Consider the following 22,010-nt stretch of genomic DNA (forward strand, 5'->3'; position numbering starts at 1 on the left):
TTTAAGATTGCAACCATTTGGACATCTGACAGATTCTTTTGATTAGTCTTGTTTGGGTCATCTTGATATGGAGTTACCTGAAAGTAGAGGATGATGGTCCATATCAACCCGAGGACGATGGATGGCCTCCCATCGGCAATGTCCGTGGCATGGATGTTGACAAGTTTAATCTAAAACCAAATAAAGAAAAAATGTCAACACCATCATTTATTTTTAGAGAGAGAAACCCAAAGTTTCTCTCTCTCTCTTTTGGAGAGAGAGAGAAACTTTGAGACCAAGGAAAAAGTGTCTCACACATAATTTTCCTTGGTTTTCATTCAGACCAAAAACAACAATGAAAGTCATCAAAGTCAAGCCTTTGATGCAGATAAGTAGTATCATTGTAAGAGGCAGAAGCATGAGAGAGAAGACAACCAGATAAAAACAAATAAGTTGACAGAAAAGCAGATGCACTACTGTGATTGCAAACATTGCTTTGCAGAGCTGCGGCAACTTGCTGGATTTAAGTTTCTACACTCGAGCAGCTAAACTGCAGCACAGAGCACACATTGGTCGGGTTCTACTCAAAATGCAGACTATCAGAAATACTGGCAGCTCTCTCCCAAGTTTGGCAAAATATACATCATGCACTTCATGAAAGCATTGTGTGTGACAGCACAAGGTGTTCAACAGCAACTGACCGGTGATCCTCGGTACACAGACTGAAAGCAAACGTGATGAGAGAGAGATCACAACAATATAAGTTTCAGTCCTCAGGGAACCCGTCGGAAAGCAGGGCAGGAGATTTAGCGACGGGTTATGTAATGAAGAAGTCCTGTCATGCCTCTATGAACAAAGTGAATGTTTTACAGAAAGAGACACTATATGCTCACTAACAAATATGCAACTAAACGTCATGCTTTCCAGTGAGCCTTTCAATCATTCATCTAAATGCGTACATGTTTTTTTTTTTGTAGTGAGATATGCAGTTGTGTGTTATTTTAACACGTCAACAACAGAACAGTAGAAAAAAAAATTTAACCAAGGCATTGACAGTGAAATTGCCAACTGCTGCTTTTATCATTCTCTGCACTTGTCCAAATTTCTGTAACTATTTTACACATTTCTGGGGGAAATAGCCAGAAAGAGCTATTTTCCATTTAAGTGAAATGTTAAAAGAGGAAGAATAAAATATTTAGCAGACTGTTTAAAAGGAACCTTTATGTTCTATTATATCTTGAGACTGCAATTCATTAAACCTGTAAGTCAGAGAGAGGGGGTGAGTCAACGGATAATAGGAAGGCAAGTAAACCCTTTGGAGCTTTCAACTTCTACCTATTAATAAACATGATGGATTTGGGAGCATTTTAAGCTTTTCTGAAACCTAAGTGTTAAAGGGATTTATATTTTCAAGAAAATGCATCCAGAGACTACTGTCTAAGTAATGTTAGCCACTAACTGCTAACAAATTCTTATTGGTGCATCTTTAGTTAGCCATGACCACACAAGATATGGACATTAGTGTTTTGCTCTGGATATGAAGCATTAGTAGAAGCATTCTGCCTAAATGTTTATGCGTTTCTGCACTTAAAATGTTTTATTCAATATACTACTATGACCAGAGTTTGTTTGTTTTTCACATTTTACTGTTGCCTTATAAAAACCTGACAAAGAAAAGTAGGCATAGTACTACAAATTACTTTAATTTAAATGCTAATCAACAATAAATGTGTTTCAACTTTCAGATAATTCACATTTGAATTATCTGAGTGTGAATTATCTGAAAGTTAATTCAGATAATTAAATTTATCTGGATCTTTAATTATCAAAAATAATTAATAAAATTAATTAGGTTGGGGTCACAATTTTTGACCCCAACATATTGTGGGTCAAATGTGTTGAAGTCCTGAGTCAATACTGGTTTAAAATCTACAGTGATTTTTAAACTACTAGGTATTGGATAAACCCCAAACACACATGAATAAAAATTATGATCTGAATTTATTAGATGTGCTAGAATTACTCTAATTAGTCTTCAGTTACAAAGATAAGTAAATGCAAAGACGGTAATGAATTCAGTCAAAATGAATGACCACACTTTCATTTTTAGTTTAAAAAATAAATTTAAAAAAATATGCTTCAAGAGCTTAATTAGGTTGTTTTTATTTCCCATTCACAGTTCAGTTTCCTTCTTGCATCTTTCGTGGTTAAAAGCTTTTATTGTCTTTCAGAAATACGGATAAAACATTAAGCACCATAATTTCATGCTAACCTTTCTGCCTTCGAGGAATTTGAGTGCAGTGCCGATGTTGGAAACCCAGTGTATCCTTTTCAGCTGGCGGCCTTGCTCACGGGGCTGAAGACAAAGAGGACAGAAATGAGAAATTAATAAGCAAACCAAGGAAGCTTTGTTGTTCAGTTCAGTGTGTTTTGATCATAAGATTCAAATACACAAGCCATAGAGAAAGTTTAATTTTGCTTTTTTTAGATAATGTCTGAGAGATAATAACTTAAGTGGAGCTAATTTTGGATTTTATTTAGTAGGCATAAAATGCTTATGGGATTGGTCTGGGGATTTTAGCAAATCTATTTTTACATAAAATAACTTGTGAGAATGAATCATTGTGAGGAACGAATAGTTGAGAATCACAGTTAATTTTTTTCCAAAATTAGATTTAGTTTTGCAGAAAGTAAGTTAATTGCAGGAGACCTTCATGTTAAAATACCTAAATATAACACATCCAAGTTTTGGTAGAACCTATGCCAGGTGTGAGAAGGGAAGATTTTTATTGTGAGTTAATATGTCAAGCCACAATTGTGCTGTTTTCCAAAAAGATAGGCGTAGTGTTTCTAACTTCTGTTTACAGAAACCCAGTTTTGGAGAATCAAACAACAATGCAAAAAAATAGAAGTATGAAAAACCCCGAAGACGTCTTATCATTTTACAGATAACAATGAGGTTTGGACAATGAAAAAAATTGTGTGAAACTATTAGCGTGCCTTGAGTGTTTAAGGATGTGTGTTTCTTCAGTCAGACAGATGAACAGTAAGATCAAAAACATGTGGTAAGTGCTTCTCACAGCAGAGAAGATCAGAAAAAAATTCTTCAAAGTGATTCCAAAATAGATAACTTTGTTCTTCAAGACAATCCTTAAACTGAATTGTTGCATACATTTAGGTCTAGTAAGAGCCATCCTAATTAAAAGTTTCAGATGCTTAGAAAAATCTGTCGATGACCAGAAAGACCATGCAATGACCTTGATTTGCACACAAAACTTTCATTATAACTAGGATTGGCGGTCAATCCCAATAAAATAAAAAAGTAAATATTTTCAAGAAATGGTCAACTTTTGATTAAATTCCACACAAGACAAATAAACTCTTGTTTACCAGTCGTTGGCCAGACAGGACCTCCAGCAGCGCCAAGAGCTTCACCCCATCCTTAATGTCCTCAAAAAGATCGCTTACCTCTAGTGGCGGTTTATGCTGGTATAGAAAAAAAGAAAGCAAAACATGACAGTTTATAACTGTTAAGAGCTGAAAAGAAATGCTTGTATGCTTTAGAGTCCACACTGTGATAAAATAAAACAACATTAGTATTCTAGTCCATTACCAGGGATAAGGAGGAAACAAATGCTGTTGGTGAGAAACAGACTTGTTAGCAGCAACCACTGAGCCTCCCTGCAGCTGAAAAGATGGTGCTTTTTCCACAGCAGTGGCGCGATGCCCAGTCCTCAGGCTAGGGCGCTCATTTAACCCCAACAGGACACAGTCTCCTGATATCTTATTTACACATTTACAGCGTCACACAGCCTCAAAGAGATTAAATGACACTATAATCTATTGTCTCAGACAAAATACATGTTTAATCTCCAAAGCCAAAGTTTAATTAAGAAGCAAAAGTGCTGGTGGGAATACTTTTTTTGGCACATTATCCAGGTCATTTCCCAACTCAGCATACTGCATGGTGGAATTGCAATTGGCTGCCTATTTGGGGCAAAGCAGTCTGAAGTCCTTCACAACAAATTGTCTTTTTCTCGAGACAATTACGTTTTGAAGTAAGATCTACACACACAGCGCCCTGCTCAAGTATTTACAGAAACAGCGCTGCAGAGGTCAAACCACGTAGCTGATTGTTATTATGTGTTCCCACTAAATACAGTCACTTTGCAAAACTATTCATTTCCTTTAGGATTTAAAAAAGAACAAAAATATGGAAAACGGCAACAATTTGTATTTACTGGGATACCACTTTAAATGATAATCAGCCAATGATGTGTGAGAAGCATACTGTCTGCAAAGGAAACAGCATCCTGACTGTGCCAGCTATATAGGCAAAACGTATTTCAGGGTGTGAGTGAGAATTATGAAATATCTGTAAAAAGCCTGTCCTGCAACAGATCTATTCTTCTTAGCTAGATCTAAACTCTCCGTACCTGAAAAGACCCTGCATCACAGTCCCTGCTGCTGGCCGCTGGTCTAATGTCTGCTCCCTGACTCTTTGCTCTTTCTACTGTGCAAAAGATGCAACATAGGCAGAGATGGGTAGAGTAGCCAAAGACTGAGGTCAAGTAAGAGAACCACTGCTTTAACATATTTTCACTCAAGTAAAAGCAAATAGTAACTTTCTAAAAAGTTACTCAAGAATAAAAAAGTATGTGGTAGAAAGACTGCTAACATACTGAGAAATTGATCCTAACACTGATTTTATATTTTAAAATGTCATCAAACAGAAAAAATATAAAGTTGTGTGCAAATTCTGGTGTTTTAAGATCTAAAATAGAAATGTTTATTACATATAAATACAGAACAACCCATTTAGGCAGAAGAAACACTTTTCCAAAACATTTTTTTTCAATATTAAACTTCATGTAAAACTAACTAATTATAAGCATCATGCTGCCACTACCATGTTTCACATGAGGAAGACATTTTCTGTGTGGCATGTTTTCTGCTGAGGACTAAATACAACTGTCCATCACAATTTTCAGAATCATGTGGTTTCCTTTGATTTCGAATCAATTTTTGTTGGTTCATCACACAAAAAAAGAAGCTAGCAGTTGTAATGTTGGAAAGAATGAATAAGTTCAGAATCTATGAATACTTTAGCGATGCACCGTATCTGCACAAAAGCAGTCAGCTGAAAATAATCCCCACCCTGGAAACTTAATTTTCTCAGTCACATGAAACTCCCAACTTTGGAAAAACTCTCCAGGAAAGATGCTTGGTTGTAGAAAATCAGAGGAAGTGAACACAAAGGCTGAAAGGAAAATGTGACAGCCGCAGGAAGTGACAAATCAGATAATGTACGTTTTGCTACAAAAAAAAGCATTTTGACACCTGTATACAGAAACTTTAGTTTTATCTGAAACTATTAACATGAATTTATTATTAACTCTAACACTGCTCATTAATAGGCTTTTATTACATTATCCTTATTAGTATGCGCATTTGGTGAGCTGGGCATGAATAATGAATAATGAACTAGCAGAGTGTCCCAGTGCTGGCCCACCACATAACTCAGATTCTTCTAAAGTTGTGAAACCAAGCTTAAACTATTGTGGGCTGATCAGACCCAACAAACAGTCTAACTAAACCAAATCTCTCTGCCAGATCTCCAATTTACCAGATAATGATTTTAAAGGACTAAATTCACCAGGAGATTTCCCAGTATTTGTAGTTTAAACTTCTGTAGCACAAAGCTGCATGTAATCGAATTCAGATTGTATTCCTTTTGAGACAAAATGTGTTCTAATACAACATGTGAGCATGTGTTATTGTTGTGAACTGAGTGCCTGTTAATTTAGAAGCATGAAACTCAGAAGCAGACGACTGCCTACAGGGAACTGTCCTCACCCTCTTGTTCTCCATCTGCACACCACGTTATTGTCCCTGCCAATGCTCGCCACAAACACACACACACACACGCCCACACACACGCAGGCACACACAATAAGCATGAATACCAAAACAGTACAGCAAACACCTACCCACACACACACAGCAGGAGAACTCCAATACAGATAGATACAACACACACCACTCTGAGTTATTCCACTAAATACCCCACATGTCCACGCAAACACACTCCACTAAATCTATGCAGGCTCTTGTCACTTTAAATCCCCCTTGTGAGAATCTTGAAATCTGAACAAATGGTCTTTGTGTCGTCATGCCAAAGTCCTTCAGTAGTTCTTGTCACAGAAAAGGAACATTGTCTTGGGTAAATGTTCCCTCCTCACCAAACTTTGCTTACCAACACATTGGCTTCCATTAAACCTGATTTGATTTAAAGTGTTAAGGAATTAGGGGCAAACGATGCTGCTATTTGCACTTAAGTGAATAACCAGAGGGATTGTACTTAGTGTTAAAGTCATTTTTGCTTCAGACAAATCTATTGTCTCCAATTATTTTAACAAGTGTTATAGGTCATAAACCAAAAATACCACTTATGAAAGAGATTGTTTATAAGTATGACAATACGTCACATCAAACATTGCCCTGCTTTCTAATCAGGATGGGGTGAAGGAGCACAGGTACCAAGTAATATTACCGTGTAAGTTGACTTTTGTTGAATTTCTGAAATGTACATCGTTTTCAACTTCAGATAAGTAACAGCTGCAATAGTCAGTGCAATGGGAAGCAGTTCACACTCACCTTTGCTAAATGGGAATTGATCCATTTTGTGAAGGTTCTCTTCTGCACCGCTTCTTGCTCATCTGGAAAGTAACAAACATCAAGTTCAAATACTTATTCCAACACGACTGACTAGGAATGACTTTTGGATGTGTCAATGAAGCAAAAAGGTTCAACTAAAGAGACTAATAAATCAAACTGTACTGTCAGTTTTTGCAAAAAAATAAAAAGTAAACATAATTTACTATCCAGATAAATCATAATTCTTATCTTGGTCAATATTTTCCATATAATGACAAATAAGACATGATATGATATTAACCTTATATTTTTCACTATGCCATCAAGAGGTCCTGATAACAAGCTAATGATTACATTTATGTGTTTTGAAGCAGAGACTCATCTAAAAGACACTGGCCAGAGGAGACAGGAGTTTGATGCTGCTGATCTTCACTACCTTGTAGTTCTGGTTGTATTGTCAAGATGATAAATCACCACTCTAGTCGCACGTTTTCCGCAGCCTTTAACAAGGTTTCTTTCAGGACTATCTGGTATCTAGTTCAATACATCTTTCTACTGACTTTGTCTAACTTAACTTGTCCATGCTGGGGAAATGAAGCATGATTCTGCTACCACCATGTTTTAACATGATGTGTTCAGAGGGGTGTGCAGTCTCCGTTCTCCGCTAGGAGGGCTGAATAAATGTAAGGCGCACTTGAAAGATTTTAGTTGATTCAATAATGTTGAAACCATGTTACATTTTATTTTCACTTCACCAGTTATGCACCACTTCTGTTGGTTTATCACAAACTCCCAATGAAATATAGTGATGTTAGTGTTTTAGGACAAAAAAATTTGGAAACCTTTCAGGAGTGTGAATACTTCTTTCAGCCACTGTATGGACACCCAAAACATATGATACAAAAGGTGAATGCAACACCTGTACAACAACTGTCATGTGTAATCTTTTAAAGATAGTTAATATTATTTCATTTAAATTTCCCTGTTCCAAGTATGACTTCTCTTAGCTCTCCAGCTGCATTAGAGTAGTACCGCACCATACATGGTACAAGTATAACTAGCAAAGTTTAAAATTATGATTTACAAAAACTTGTCAGTGACGGTACAACAGATGCTACTGACAAGTGCTCTAAAAAGGAGCCAAGAGAAAATTTCTTTCAAACCCTTCACCCTTGATGCTCAGAACCAACATGTGATTGTTGAGGTCACCTCCAGCCTGTCTGTGGTCTTTTAATACATTCAATCACAACGCCTCATGCATTATGCATCATTTATAACAAAGAAGCACATTTCTGTGCTTTTGTGGTGCTGTTGCCACGTTGAGGACTGTGTCGTGCATGCCGGCTGGCTAGTGCTGCACTGCTTGGAGTGGCCATTTTTAAACATCCACCTCAGAAACATATAGACAGCGATCACGTGTTTAAGGAAGCGATGCGAACACTATACAGGGAGCAAAGACATCATTGACCTACAGGCTAATGCTTCATCACTGATGCACCGGGGATGCCCAGTGAAGCATATCACACACATACTGACACGCACATACTTACACACACTCACACACAAAAATAAAAAATAAAAAAAAAGAGGCAGCACACACATAATATTGTGTTTGAGCATAAAGTTCATACACCTACAAACCATTAGCATATTTAATGTCCTTATTTGCTTAAAAGATCAAACGTCCGGCTTGTTGCCGTGCTACTTACCACGCAAATACTGAAAAAATCCTGTCACCAGATTTAAAGAAGTCTTTCTGACAGAAACATCCTTATAGTGAGCCATTCTACACCCCACTCTCCGGCTCTCGTCCTTTGCGTCTCATGAGTTCCACGGTGCATATACGTGTGTCAGCAAGAAACATCAGATCCACAGTGGACAAAACGTGACAGAAAAAAAACCACAGCTGTCCTTTCACCCCCTTTTTATCCAGAAGGAAGCAAAACAGATCTGGCTGCCTGGTTTCCCCGGTGAAAGCGAGAGAGCTGCTGGAGGCTGTGATAAAAATGTCCCCTCCTCCCTCACCCTCTCACACACTGTCAGACATGCACACACACACGCCCACGCCCACACACACAGATGGCAAAGCAGAAACTCTAATAGGTTGGGTGATCTACAATCCCATCCTTCCTTCTTCCTGTGTTGTTCCCATCCAGAGGAGCCATGGCTGTGTGGATGTGCACAGCCCTAGCTGCACTGCCTCGCTGTATCATCATACCATCTGAGGCTGGAGAGGGCTCAGCTAGGAGGCTGGCTCAACCAATCAGTGCGTGAGGAGGGTGTGATGTCACAGTCACGGCTGCATTATCCCGATTTTAAGCTTAGTTTGTGTGGGGGGGGGGTGCTTCTGTGTGTGTGTTAGCCATATTTGCCTAAAAGACATATCTAATCCTCTATGACTCAAACATTTACTGACGTAGCAGCATCGTTTTAAAATCAACAATGACCTGACTTGCTCTCAATTAGTTCAAGTTAAATGAAGTCTCAAGAGTCCTATAGATTTGGGAGACAGAACAAAGGCTGCTGCATGAGGCAGGTCCTGGTGCAAGTCATTTTAATAATTAATTCTGAGGCTGCTGAATGACATGTACCACCTGCTCTCCCCCGCTCCGAGCCCACGCCATTGTGACGAAAAAACAGGACACACCCACACAGGGATTCCCTTTGCAAAGCGTCATGTGAAAACTCAAAAGCACTTCCATTGTTTTTGCAACAGCAAGCAGAACCTTCTCAGCTCTGAACAGTACCGCTCTACTGCTCTGAATAGAACACATGCACAATAATGAATGAACTAAATAATTACAGTATTTTGTGCAGAAAATGCCTATTATTTCAGGTCCCACTGCACACTCAAAGGCTTTTCTTGCATGTTAAAAATAACCCTGAGGTTCTATTAATGCTGGTTTATACAAGTCCAGTCCCAGAAAAGCTACTTCCTCTTTCATATGCAGGAAGCTGTTTGTAGCTACGAGAAAATCTTACTGGACAGTTTTTTATTTCTGCTCCTGTGAAACCACAAATCTGGAGCAAACTTCAAAACAGCCAAAACACTGACTTCCTTTAAATCTAGACTAAAAACCCAGCTGTTTAGAGTTGCTTTTGAAATATAATCATGAAACATTAATCAATAATCTGATGTGTAATCACGGCTGACTGTGTGTTCTATAACTTTGCCTTTTTGTGTTTTTATGATGTAAAGCACTTTGAAATGCCTTGTTGCTGAAAGGTGCTATACAAATAAAATTGTATTGATTTGATTGATTCAGGTAGAGTTCAGATGCTCAAAATAACTTTAACTAAATCATTTACAAAAGTTCATCCTTTGTGCCACTTAATGTTAAGATTTTTTTTATTGAATTTCTTCTCTATTAAAACCTAGATATCCAGAGAGAATAAAAAATGATCAACTATTATAGAGTAACTCAAGTGAGATATGTTGGATCCTGTTATTTGGGGAGACTGAGGGAAGCACACATATATTATTTTTTTATTTTCCAAACAAACAGACCCTGCAGGACCATAATAGTTGTCATCAATAGGGGGAGCAGGCTGCACAAAAAACGTAATTATCTCCTGCACCTTGTTTCACCTGCCACACAGCAGTTCTTTGCTGTGACTTGTGAGATTTTCCTGTGAGAGAAACTCAAGTTGTGCACTCCATAAATCTGACCTTTTGGAAGAAAGTCAACAATAAAGCCATTGTTGAAATAATAAATATAAAAAATGCGGTTTGTCACTTAGGGGACAACAAACATGCAGAAGAAGGTGTTCTGGCCAGAGCAACTACCACAACTCGTGTTTCAAACTACAGTTACACCACCAGGATTTTCTTTTAAATTAGATAAACTTCAAATTAGGAGTACTATTTCAAAATGTAAACATGTAAGCAAGATCGCAAATGTGACAGAGCAATTAATCTCAAATCTTGCTAAAGTGTTACCCCGGAAAACACAAAATAGAGGAATTATAGCTAAATGAAAAGCTAATTTGAAAGCAATAACAGAAAAAAACATTTATCTAGATTTCAGCTGCAAAATGGGCCCATATTGACCCGAAGTCCTGGACTTTAGTTTAGTTAAATAGTTCATTCTGAGGGAAAATTAAGAACTTACTGAGGTTGAAATGTTCTGATACCTTTATGTGGAGCAGCTCCTAAGTAATTATATTTTTGGCAACTAATTTGAGTTTGACTTCATTGAGTGTAGTGTAAGAAAAGAATAAATAAAAGTTATATGTGAAGAAATTGAATTTATATCAAGAGCAAGCAAAAGAAGAACAGTAATGAATATTTACATGTTCAAAAGAGTTCAAGGGTAGAAGTTTAAACTTATTTTAGGACTCACCCCTCTTACATTAGTAGCATCATCTAATAAGTAACGTCATGACATTATTCCTTAGTTAGTATTTTCTGTTTCTATGACTGGTAAAATGCATACCGTCAATAATTCATGCAGTCATAATTTAATGAATAAATAGATGATAAGGATCAATTTGAAGTGAACAAGCTGAGCAACAAACATCACCTCCAACCACCAGACCATCAGGAACTCACAAAGGTAATCAAGTACTTAAGGTGATCTTAGGAAGATGATACCTTTAGCAATACTTTGCAGTAGGTGCATGGTTTCATTGACCTGAGATGGTCACCTGGGAGTCTTATAAAAGCCCACTCATTATGTTATTCCACTTAGTGAAGAACAGCTTTAGTTCAGCTCTGACAGGCCATGAACAACCGAGCAGGATAAGAAATGATTCAACAGCTGAACAGCCGGTCCTTTCTGAAAAACCCGACACACAGGATTTATAACTAGATATTGAAAGATACAGCAACTAAAGAAGAGATTATATATAGTGTGGATCATTTAATTTGTAAATTAATTTGTATTTCAAATCGATTTTGGTCTCATCTGAACAAAACACATTATTCCACATGGCTTGTAGAGTCATTCTACATCTTTGGATGATTTATTTCACAGGATTCAGCTGGATTTTCATATCGTTTAATAATCTAACCCAGCTTCAAACCGCTCCACAACGTTATCCTTGACGTACATGTGTTTTTTGATCTTCATGATGCAGTTTGTACATTAATATTTGAATTGAGAAGTTACTAAGGACATAAAACGCTTATATGGTTAGTAGGTGGATTCCTATAAAATGAATCCTCTGGATCCGTTTATGTTTCTTGTTTGTGTGTGAGTATGTGAACATCTGTATATGTGTGGTATGCTTCACTTAGCACCTGAGAAGTTTAGAGAACAGCTGTATTTATCTTGCAATTATATTACACACTGGTAGACTCTGTTTACTATTTAGGTTACGTCTGAATACAACTGACTGTTCTAGGTTTATTTCAGGGAGTCAGAGTTAAGGGGGAGGAATACAAATTAATGGCAAAACAAAAAAAAACCTGAAAAACACAGATGATTTTATTTCCACCCTACATTTATGCACTGTTTTCTCTTTAGCATACTTTTGTAAGGTATATATTATGTGTCACATAATTCTTTTAAATCAAAGAAAGTGCACTAAAACCGCTATAACCAGCTCTAAAATCTGATTCCTGGAGGAGCTGGGGGTAATTAAATATGTCAAATCATTTGCTGACTGTTTCCACATTTCCTGTCTGACACATTTGTGAAACCCACAAGAACCTACTGCAAAAGACAAGCCTGGCAGCAGCCATGCTTCTGGTGTACCAAAGCAGAGCAACTACCTGCCAGTCCATCACCATATGCTCCTAATAGCAAACAGGGTGAGCGTGAAACCAGCAAAAACATGAGTCATTGCTTTAAAGGAGGAGGCATATTCACAACTTTATGAAGCCTCTGCGCAAATCTACATAAACACAAAATGTGTGTTACTAATTAAAGTGATTCACAACATTATAGACTTTGCTCAAGTCTATAATTCATGCGCTGTTGCTGAAGCCAAAGCCGGTCCACAGTAAACCTCTGTAGGATGCTTTTAATGACAGGAAACTGTGTTTGATAACCAGAGAAAAGCCCTGCTGCTTGCCATCAACAGTCCACCTAAAGCTGCTGCCACAAAAACTCCTTCCAACTGACTTGAAGCACTGTTGTGCAAACTTACACCGTGTCATTTCCACTCTTTATCTAAAAAAGGTCATTCAGATATAAAAAAAAAGGATATTTATTAATCACCTTAGTGATAAACACACAGGAAGTACTACCTCTCTCTACATCAGAAACCGGGTAAAACTGGCACAACCACAGGAAAATGTTTCAAGCAGCAGTTTTGGTAACACGCCACCACGCCTCACACACAGATATTTCCAGGTATCCTACATACTCAAAAGTACCCATACACTTAAGCATAAGAGCTCATATTTTCAGGCTGCCCATCATTTTTGCTTGCCAAGGGCACAAATGGTATCAAGTTTAGCTCAGTGCTTTATCAGTGAATTCTGTGAATGTCAAACCACAGAGCACATCATCACTAATCAACTTAAACAGGAAATTCTTAAAGCGCTAATCACTAAATGATACAAAAATACCTCAAATTAGGTTGATCTCAGCAAATCATGCTTCGATGAGATCGAGAGTTTCACCACAATGGATTAAAACTGTTTCGTTAAATTAGATCTTACTTTTCAAACCTGAAACAATAAACAATGCAGCTTGACCTTATGCAGTTTAGTCACAGGATGTTACAGGAATGTTCTTACTGTTTCAAATAAGATTAGCTGGTGGAAAAAATAAAAAGAGATGTTCAGATTGAATCAAATTATACAAATATGCAACTCTATAATATGCTCTATGACCCGATGTGTTCAAGGACAGTACTTTTAAAAAAAAAATTTCAGTAATAATGAGTTAAAAGTCAATCTAGCACAAAGGAGTCTGAGTTTGTCCATCAGGTGGTGTGTATGTGTGCATGTGTGAAAGCCTCCTGCCTTGCAAATGTTGGCGAACTTCATTCGGGCACAGAGCCAAGCCTTGAATCAGCACAATATTACTGTGCAGTAGTGCAGGAGGAAAGGAGGTTTGGTTCGCATGCCGGCAAAGCCAAAGAGTGTCACTTACCCTGCAGCTTCTGCATCACATTGGCTATGTCCACAGACGACCGACCATAGTGCCTTGGAGACGCCATGTCGACTCGTTGCAGTTGTCTCACAAGGTGGGTCACTGATGCCGAGAGCAAGAGATACTTCACAGCTGTCCCGAGTGGGACATCCCCTCCGCCCCTCCTTCTCTCTCTCTGTCTGCCTCTCTGTCTACTTTCACTGCAGGAGCAGGTCCAATTGAATCTCAGGTTTCATGCAGGTACAAGCAGGCTTATTGTCCAATAGAGGCACTTCTTCCATGCAAGTACTGTAAAAGATTTTTAAAAAAAAGGCTGTTTAAAGAGTTTCTGCACCTGTAAAGAGTATATTTTAAACACTGTTTAGAACTGCAGTTTTGCTTAAAGACGAGACGTTTTTTTCCTAAACTAATCAAAGTATTTGTTTGCATGACCTTTAAGTTATTAGTCTAAGAGTAGGCGTGGTCCAGAAATCCTCAAAGTATAAGTCTGAGTAAACTGAAATGGTTTTATTACATCACATGTTTTGTTTCACAACAGAAAAGCAACAATTATTTTGCCTGCTGATGAATTAGTCATGTTCAATAAGTTAAAATGTACCTCACAACAACTCTTGTTTGTCCGTTTAAAACAACTTTTGAGCACCTATTATTGGTTTGATGTCCTATTATCTAATTAAATTAATTAGATAATTAATTTTAAATTATCTAATTAAATTATGACCTGCTGATTTTAAAGTTATAATAATATTAATATTATATACTAACTCTTGCAATCTACATATTTATAAAAAGTGGGACACAACAATAAAACAAAATCTACAATATATTTTAAAAAGATAACTAGTAGTAGCTCTGTCTAGACTCCAAACAAGGTCACAATTAATGTTATTATCTACACCTGTGCTTTTTGTAGAAATATACACAATTGTGTAATTGGCTGATTTATGCTGTGGACAGAGAAAAGCGATAGTATGTGAAGTTTTACCGTATTACTCAAAAATGGAGTCCTAATATAACAGACTTGTGATCAGCTAATTTGCTCAAATGGACATGTGGACATACACTGCATTGCGAGAAGAAACTAACAGGAAGTCACACATATGGCTAAATTTAGGCATACAGCTGCAAAATGCACAAAAGTGAATTATTCGCTATACATTAATAGGGAAGTAGCTAATTATACAGTACAGTTTACTGTTACGAAGAGGGGGTACAAGTTGCATTTTAATTATGGCTGACATATTGAGATAGTTTAAGGAAAACCAAAAACCGTGAAAAATGTTGTATTATCCCCATTAAAAGGTCTGTGAACTATCCTGGCACTAGCTTTAACTTAACCCGCTATGTGACATCAGTGTTAAGGTATGCTGTACCACAGCAACGTTTAGCTAGCAAAGTTAGACACCTGCTGAGGTATTTGTACGATGGAGGCGCGGCGTTCACTGACGCCCGTTAAGTAACGGAGGAAGTTGCTAAAAAACACCAGATAAACAGTGACAATTACCATGAAAGCGCTCGCAAATAAACTCAGACGCCCGACAAAACACTAATACCAACGTATTAAGAATAACAAGCACAGTAATGTACGAGACGGACACGGAGTTGCACGTCGTCTTACCGCCTGTCGCAGCGCACAGCGTGGTGAACTCCCCTGAGGAAGTACCCGTGCGTGTCTGTGTTGCCCGGTTGCCCATGGTAACCATGGAAATGAAACTTGGTGGCGTGCATCAGCTCGGCAGCGGCCTACAAGCTGGAAACCACAAGAAACTGAGCGGCATGATGCTGGCAGAGGGAGGGAGGAGTCGGATATGTGAGGTACAGTATTATAGTACAGCGGCTTTACACACAAGCTTTACGAGTGCATCTCAGGGCAAATTATTATATCGGCAAAAAAAAAATATATATATATATATATATATATATACAGTACAGACCAAATGTTTGGACACACCTTTCTAATTCAATAGGTTTTCTTTATTTTCATGACTATTTATAAGGCAAGAAATCCCACTTATTAACCTGACAGGGCAGGTTGACCTATGAAGTGAAAACCATTTCAGGTGACGACCTCTTGAAGCTCATCAAGAAAATGCAGAGTGTGTGCAAAGCAGTAATCACAGCAAAAGGTTGCTACTTTGAAGAAACTAGAATATAAGGGCTATTTTCATTTGTTTTGCACGTTTTTGTTTAGTGCATATTTCCACATGTGTTATTTATAGTTTTGATGCCTTCAGTGTGAATCTACAATGTAAATAGTCATGAAAATAAAGGAAACTCATTGAATTAAAAGGTGTGTCCAAACTTTTGGTCTGTACTGTATTTGTATTAAGAAATTCAATTCAGAAACTGGAACTCATATAGATTCTTTGCACACAATGTGAGATATTTTTAAATGTTTAATTCAGTTAATTTTAACTAGTATTGCTTATGTCTGATGGAAAACATAAGTCCAGTGTTATTTTTGTTAGCTCAAGTTATGGCCAACAAAGTTGAAGGAAAACTGACTGCCCAGACTTCGCCGGGAAAGATCATTACTATAGAAGCTGGCTATTTACAGAGTGTTCATGCAAATATATAGAGGGAAAGTTGAGAGAAAGGAAAAATATGTTAGAAAAAGATACACAACATACAGCAACAAAAATGGCCAACTACCACAAAAATAGTGAGGCTATACCAAGTGAGATTTGAATGAGTTTAGTAAACTGCCAACATCACATCCACTTCTCCAGACTGTCAATCATAAGTTGAATATTAACTCCAAAGTTTATTTCTTGGTAACTTACATTCCATCTTTGACTACATTTATGGAATTGAAAAAAGAGACATCAGGACAATAAAAAAAAAAACTCACCACAGAGGCTGTTTAAATATAGCTAAAGTGATTTGTCCTGAAAATATTAATGAAGACTGCTGGGAAAAAAAGATGAGCCCATTTGGAAATTGTGTGGCAAATTGTTTGATTTCCCTCATTTTAATTAAATTACACACACAAACTCATCTGTCTGTTTCTACAACATAAGTCAATAGAAATTCAATATCTTTCATTAATTTTAAGGAGCCCATAAAGGTCATTTCAGGTCCTACACCGACAGTTGCAGTTTCATTGTAAACACTTGACTGCCACCTGCTGGACAACTCCTGTAACATGCCTGTATCAACATCAAGATTTCACGGTTCAATCCCGAGCCCGAGGAAAAATGTGTAGTCATTGTGACAAAGACCTTTCTTCAGACTTAGTGGAGAAAAAAATATAGCAATGATTCAAATTAAATTCTTTACAGAAAAGAAGCTGCAGAGGTTTTAGCAGCAACTACTCAACTGTAGAAGTTTTGCAATGTTCTCAGTCTTGGAGCAAAAGTGGGAACACTGCAACAATGGAAGGAAATCCCCACAGAGACCTGAGCCTGATACTCTAAAGACACTGGATTGGTTTGGCAGAGTTTTATGGGTCTCCTTGTACTGATTGTTGTCAGGAAACTTGAATAATTTGAATTATTTCCAAGGTGTTGTACATGAGCAAGAGAGCTGTGTTTTTGGTTGGATGTTGTGTATTTTGTCTTAGCCAACAATTTTTTTTCATGGACCGGGTGCATCCTGTGTTGTGTGATCATAGCAGAAGACATGTAACTCTACTTTTATGAAAGCAATACTAACAGGAGTTTTGTTATGAGGTATTGATCGTAAGGAAATGATGCAAAAGGAAGTAACACTGCTTCCCAGTGTTATGTCCCACGCAGATAAGCAGCGCGTTTACTAAATTTAAAGCCGGAGAGGGGAAGGAAGCATGACAGCAAGGTTTCCGCCACACCAAAAACTGTTGGGATTGAAAAGCCTGTCTTGGGGGAAAAAACAAAGCTCTGTTTCTGTACGTGTGTGAGTCCGTGTGGAGCTCAAGAACTAGCTCATGGTGGGAAAATGGCACTAAATGAAACAAATGCATTTTTGGAAATATTAAAATCATTTAATGTTGGTAAGTGGATCTTAACTTTTTGGTTGCAAAGATTTCCTTAAAGGACTTTCGTTGTTGTTGTTGCAGAAGCTACTTATATGCAAAGAGCTTAGACAGAGATGTGTGTAAAATGTATAGGGAGCAATTGTAGTTTCACAAAATTAAATGCAATTTTGGAAAAGAACGATAATCTGTTAGTTAGTTTAAACAATGATTAGTATACTGCAGCAGGTTTCTTTTATGTATTGAAATTTCGCAATCTGCTTTAGTTACAGTGAATATTTTCCTTATTGTCTTCAGGTGCATTTCAAAAGGTTTTTATTCATGTTAGTTACAACCTAAAGTATTTTTGTTTGAAGAATAATTATTATTTTTTTAAATTATATTTTAATCTTTGAATCTGTTTCCCTGTGCCATTCAGTTTCTTTGTTTTAAAAATGCAACAAAAACCAACCAATTGTCATTTGCAGTACGTCCGCATTTCAAAAAGAACATGAAACCGAATAATAATAATATCCAGAGATTTGTTTCAGCTTCGTCTGCTTGTTCTTCAGCAGGGTAGAACCGCAGCACATAGCCTGTGAACCCACACACCGGGCATGATGTAAGAGCTTATGTAAAAGTGTCCATTTACAGCAGTATGTGCAACAATAAGTCAATACACCACAGAAGAAAAAAAATTGCTTGGCATAGACCATTCTGGTAACACTTGTCTTCCTATTGTTCGTTGTGGCCGAGGGTTTAGTGTGTTGTTGAAATCACCATCTGGGGGAATAATTTCCCTCATTTGCAGAGCAACACAATGCATTTGTTCACCCACTCCACCAAACATTTCCATTTCATCTGTCTTGGCCTCCTTCGAATGACTCTGCGTACTGCTTTGTCTTCATCCAGGTGATATGATTCTAGCCTTCTGTTTGTCTATTCTCGTGGGCCTGCTGCTGGGAGCTTTGATCTACGTTTTGTTGACCTGGGCATCAAGACGCCGGGCTACGGCCAGGATCACAAGGCGCTCCAAGAAGAAATCTGGCAGTTCGCGACGTGACCCCACGGGCAGCCAGTTTGGCCTTTACCGAAGCACTTTCCTGAGTGTTTATAGGCAGCCCTCTCTAGAGCCGGTGGGCCCCTTGGGGAGTAAACCCGGCGCAGAGACGTCCACCTTTCGGCCGCTGCCCAAAAAGAGCAGGCCCAGCCTGGACATGGGAGATGATACACGGGTAACCATGTCAGAGGACACAGTGGCCATGGACTCTTCTGACTCAGCCTCCCTCGTACCAAGCAAGAGGAATTCCTTCTGGCTGGGCGGCAACGGGCTTAAAGGTTTCCTTCCCTCACACACTCCACCTCCTGCATATGACAGTGTCATCCATGCCTTCCAGGAGACTTGCACTTAAAGCTGTTGGTATGACAACGAGAACTGAATCTGCTTTTTTTGTGAAGCATCCACAGCCTGTTAAAACAGACTACAGTCGCAATGTTTTTTTGTAATAACTGCACATTTAGTTTGATTTTTCTTTTATGAAAAAGTGTTACAGTGGCTCTCGAAAGTCACCTTGGTTAAAATGTCAGCTTTTAATTATGAAAAAAATGAGACCATGATAAATCATTTTAAAACAGTTTTCAATGTGAAATGTGACATTTATTGTGTACAATTCAACAAAAAAAAAAAAAAAACTGGTAGAAGAAAAAAATCCCCAAAAGCTGCAAAAGCTAGGATGCATAACTGTTCACCACGTACTTTGTTGAACCTATTTTTCATACAATTTCAGCTTTTAGCCCCTACTGGGAAATTTTAGGCTAACCAGGAGAATGTAGATTGTTGTCACATGTTGAACAACGAGCACGTGTTCCTACTTTCCCTACAGTGAAATGTTCATTTTCCTTTGTATTAAATTCAATACGAAAAAACATGCAGCTTTTGCAAATTCACTATAATCCCATATTTTTTACCTAGTTATTAATAACTTATGGTACGTTCACACCAAACGTGTTTTGAGCATCAGGCGCGTCTGGTTTACGTTCAAAGTCTATGTGGAGCATCGGATGCGCCTCAAATGCTCCAAAAGGTTCAAATCGGCCCTCGACGCGCCTCCACATAGACTTTGAATGCAAACCAGACGCCTGATGCTCAAAACGCGCTTGCTGTGAACGCACCATAATTGTGGCTTTATAGAAAAAAATGTGGGAAAACAACCTTACTGTTTTCCCTTACGGATAAGAGCTAAGGTCTTTATCAGTTTAATCAGATTTACTATAAGTAATCATAGTTATATACCATAAAAAAATTTAGAAGTTACATTAAATTAAGTGTGCTTGAAATAAATATGATTTATTTACCTATGAACATTTTGAAACTGTTTTTGTTTAGTTTTTCTTTTTCTTGTCACAGATTTCTTGGTTTTTAGTTGAATTGAGCAGAATGAATGTCACATTATGTGAAAAGTTTAATAGCTGACTTATATTTAACCTCATTTTTCACATCACAACATGTTATAATTTTATTGTCTTCAAATAACTGTTCTATTTTTTCCTTGCCAATCCTGAAAATGTCCATTTCTTTTATCAACCCAAAAATAACACACTAACATTTTGTGGAAGAATTAATGCACAAAATATTAACGATGATTTTAAAAAAAATAATCATATTTGCATGCAAATTTTTCAATCTATATAAGTTCTATATAGAAATAAATAGTTGAAGAATGGTTTATAAATGTTACAGGTCTGTTGGGACAGTGAAACTGCAAAAGTAAGGAATATTTCTTCCAAAGATGGATTGGAACATCTGGGTTCTAACCCTTCTGGTGGGAAGTAAACTCTGTGAGCCACTGCAAACCATGGAAATCAATTCAGTTTTTAAAGTGTTTGGCAGAATAAATGCATAAATTACACTTTTTACGCTTTAGGCGTTTAGATGCCATTAAAGGCAAGTAAAGAAATATTGCTGTCAAAAGCTGTATCTTCAACCTACCTCCACTGACGGTCCCTTTCCTTTAAAGTATTTCCACATAGCTTTTGCAAATCAGTGACTACCATACGTGGCACGATCGTTTGCATCACTTCCTGAAATATCGTAGCACCTAAATCTCATCAAACACATGTGTTTGATTGTTGGGGGGGGGTTTATTACACCGAACAACCCAGAAGTTATGCTTACTCTTATTCAAACAAGAGGCCCCAGTGTTTGTAGCAGAGTGATCTGAATGACACCCATCTGTAATTTGTTGGTGGGTGGAGTCAGAAGTAACTGACATATTGTAAGAACGATGAATAAATACTATTAATGATCTGATTGTTAGATTTATATTCAATGCATGTCCTTCTTACACAGCATTCGTTTAGTAGTCTTACTAGAATTTTTAAAAAAGGCTGGTCTTCGGCCTTCTGATGGTGAAGGCGTTATGTTGTGTATTAAATTTCCTTATCTTACAGCAGACAGTCACTTTATTTAGTATTTCATGAGCGTGGTCTCCATATGTTTTGCAGTACAGTTATGAATAAACTGTGTTTAGACCCTGAGGAGTTCCAGTGCTCCAATGTTTTTGATGAAATAAAAATATGAGTCTTAACAATGGCGCTATCAGTTGTTTTCAATACAAAGCCATAGTGACTAAAATGGTTTAGTATCAATATGTGCATAACGAGACTTTTTCTGTTTAGATGTGAATGTGTGCACGTATGATTGTCTGTCATGTGTGTCACTGAGATGGACTGGTGTCCTGTACAGTGTTTACCCTGTCCAATGATCATTGGAGAGAAGCAATGGACGGATCATTCATCCCTTGTTGAGCTACCCAGGTTGTAAGTTATGTTGCTCAACCCTCTTCTTTGGTAAAATAGCCTTAATGTTATAGATTTTGACAATCTAGGCCACTGTGCAACATCCCTGAATCCAAACTTGAATATATAGAAATATACAATCAAATCTACCCTGGACCTTTTATATTGGTCATTAGCAAAAGCCTCAAGTCAGGCTGGATCTAAATAAATATATAATCACTTTCCTAAAATAATGGCCTAAGTCATTTTTGCCAAAAGTGTTTTTTTTTTTTTTTGGCTAAATCATCTTTTGGCAAATAGAGGTGGTGATTTTTATTTTATCTAAACTAAAAACAAGTTTAGATAAGCTTTGAGAAGCTTCTCAAAAAGCTTCCCAAAGCTTTTGGGAAGTTTTGGGAACTGCCTTTGGCATTTATGTATTTATATTTATAGACAAACCCAATACAACACCAGGTAGTGTGACTATATTTGGTATAAGTCACCATATAGTGACTTTATTTTGAAAGTTCACTGGAAGTGACGTACTATTTATGTGTTTTGTTACTATTTGAGCCTCGCAATGAAATTTCGCTTAAAATTTAAAATGTACAGTTGAATGA

At 37.5% G+C, this 22,010-nt stretch overlaps 2 protein-coding genes across 15 annotated transcripts in view; one reads left to right on the top strand and one right to left on the bottom strand.

Annotated features, from left to right (window-relative positions):
• syne1 (spectrin repeat containing nuclear envelope protein 1) overlaps positions 1-15,374 on the bottom strand; it is a 104,348-nt gene extending 88,974 nt beyond the window's left edge. For 11 of the 14 annotated variants that reach the window (XM_023352563.1, XM_023352562.1, XM_023352559.1 and 8 more), the window contains exons 1-5: positions 8,346-8,806; positions 6,637-6,698; positions 3,370-3,465; positions 2,252-2,335; positions 78-170 (exon numbers count right to left, since the gene is read on the bottom strand). In XM_023352563.1, the coding sequence (XP_023208331.1) occupies positions 78-170; positions 2,252-2,335; positions 3,370-3,465; positions 6,637-6,698; positions 8,346-8,421 (411 nt within the window). In that variant the 5' untranslated portion in view covers positions 8,422-8,806. Of the gene's footprint in view, positions 1-77; positions 171-2,251; positions 2,336-3,369; positions 3,466-6,636; positions 6,699-8,345; positions 8,807-13,682; positions 13,971-15,300 lie in introns of those variants that run through there. The other 3 variants (XM_023352564.1, XM_023352569.1, XM_023352556.1) reach the window with 1 other exon arrangement.
• A 2,086-nt stretch (positions 15,375-17,460) lies between these two features.
• LOC102227160 (myc target protein 1 homolog) lies at positions 17,461-19,266 on the top strand. Its single transcript, XM_005799235.3, has 2 exons — positions 17,461-17,652; positions 18,526-19,266. Exons 1-2 carry the CDS (start codon positions 17,598-17,600, stop codon positions 19,023-19,025), a joined length of 555 nt encoding a protein of 184 aa, XP_005799292.1. The 5' UTR covers positions 17,461-17,597; the 3' UTR covers positions 19,026-19,266.
• The last annotated feature ends 2,744 nt before the right edge of the window (positions 19,267-22,010 follow it).

Source organism: Xiphophorus maculatus, chromosome 19 (assembly GCF_002775205.1).
Source record: "Xiphophorus maculatus strain JP 163 A chromosome 19, X_maculatus-5.0-male, whole genome shotgun sequence".
NCBI classification, from domain to species: Eukaryota; Metazoa; Chordata; class Actinopteri; order Cyprinodontiformes; family Poeciliidae; genus Xiphophorus; species Xiphophorus maculatus.

Excerpts from the sequence above, each read along its gene's own strand:
- LOC102227160 (XM_005799235.3), top strand. The coding sequence starts at position 17,598 with ATGGCACTAAATGAAACAAATGCATTTTTGGAAATATTAAAATCATTT. Across the intron at positions 17,653-18,525 it reads ATTAAAATCATTTAATGTTG|GTGATATGATTCTAGCCTTC; the intron begins GTAAGTGGATCT and ends GTCTTCATCCAG.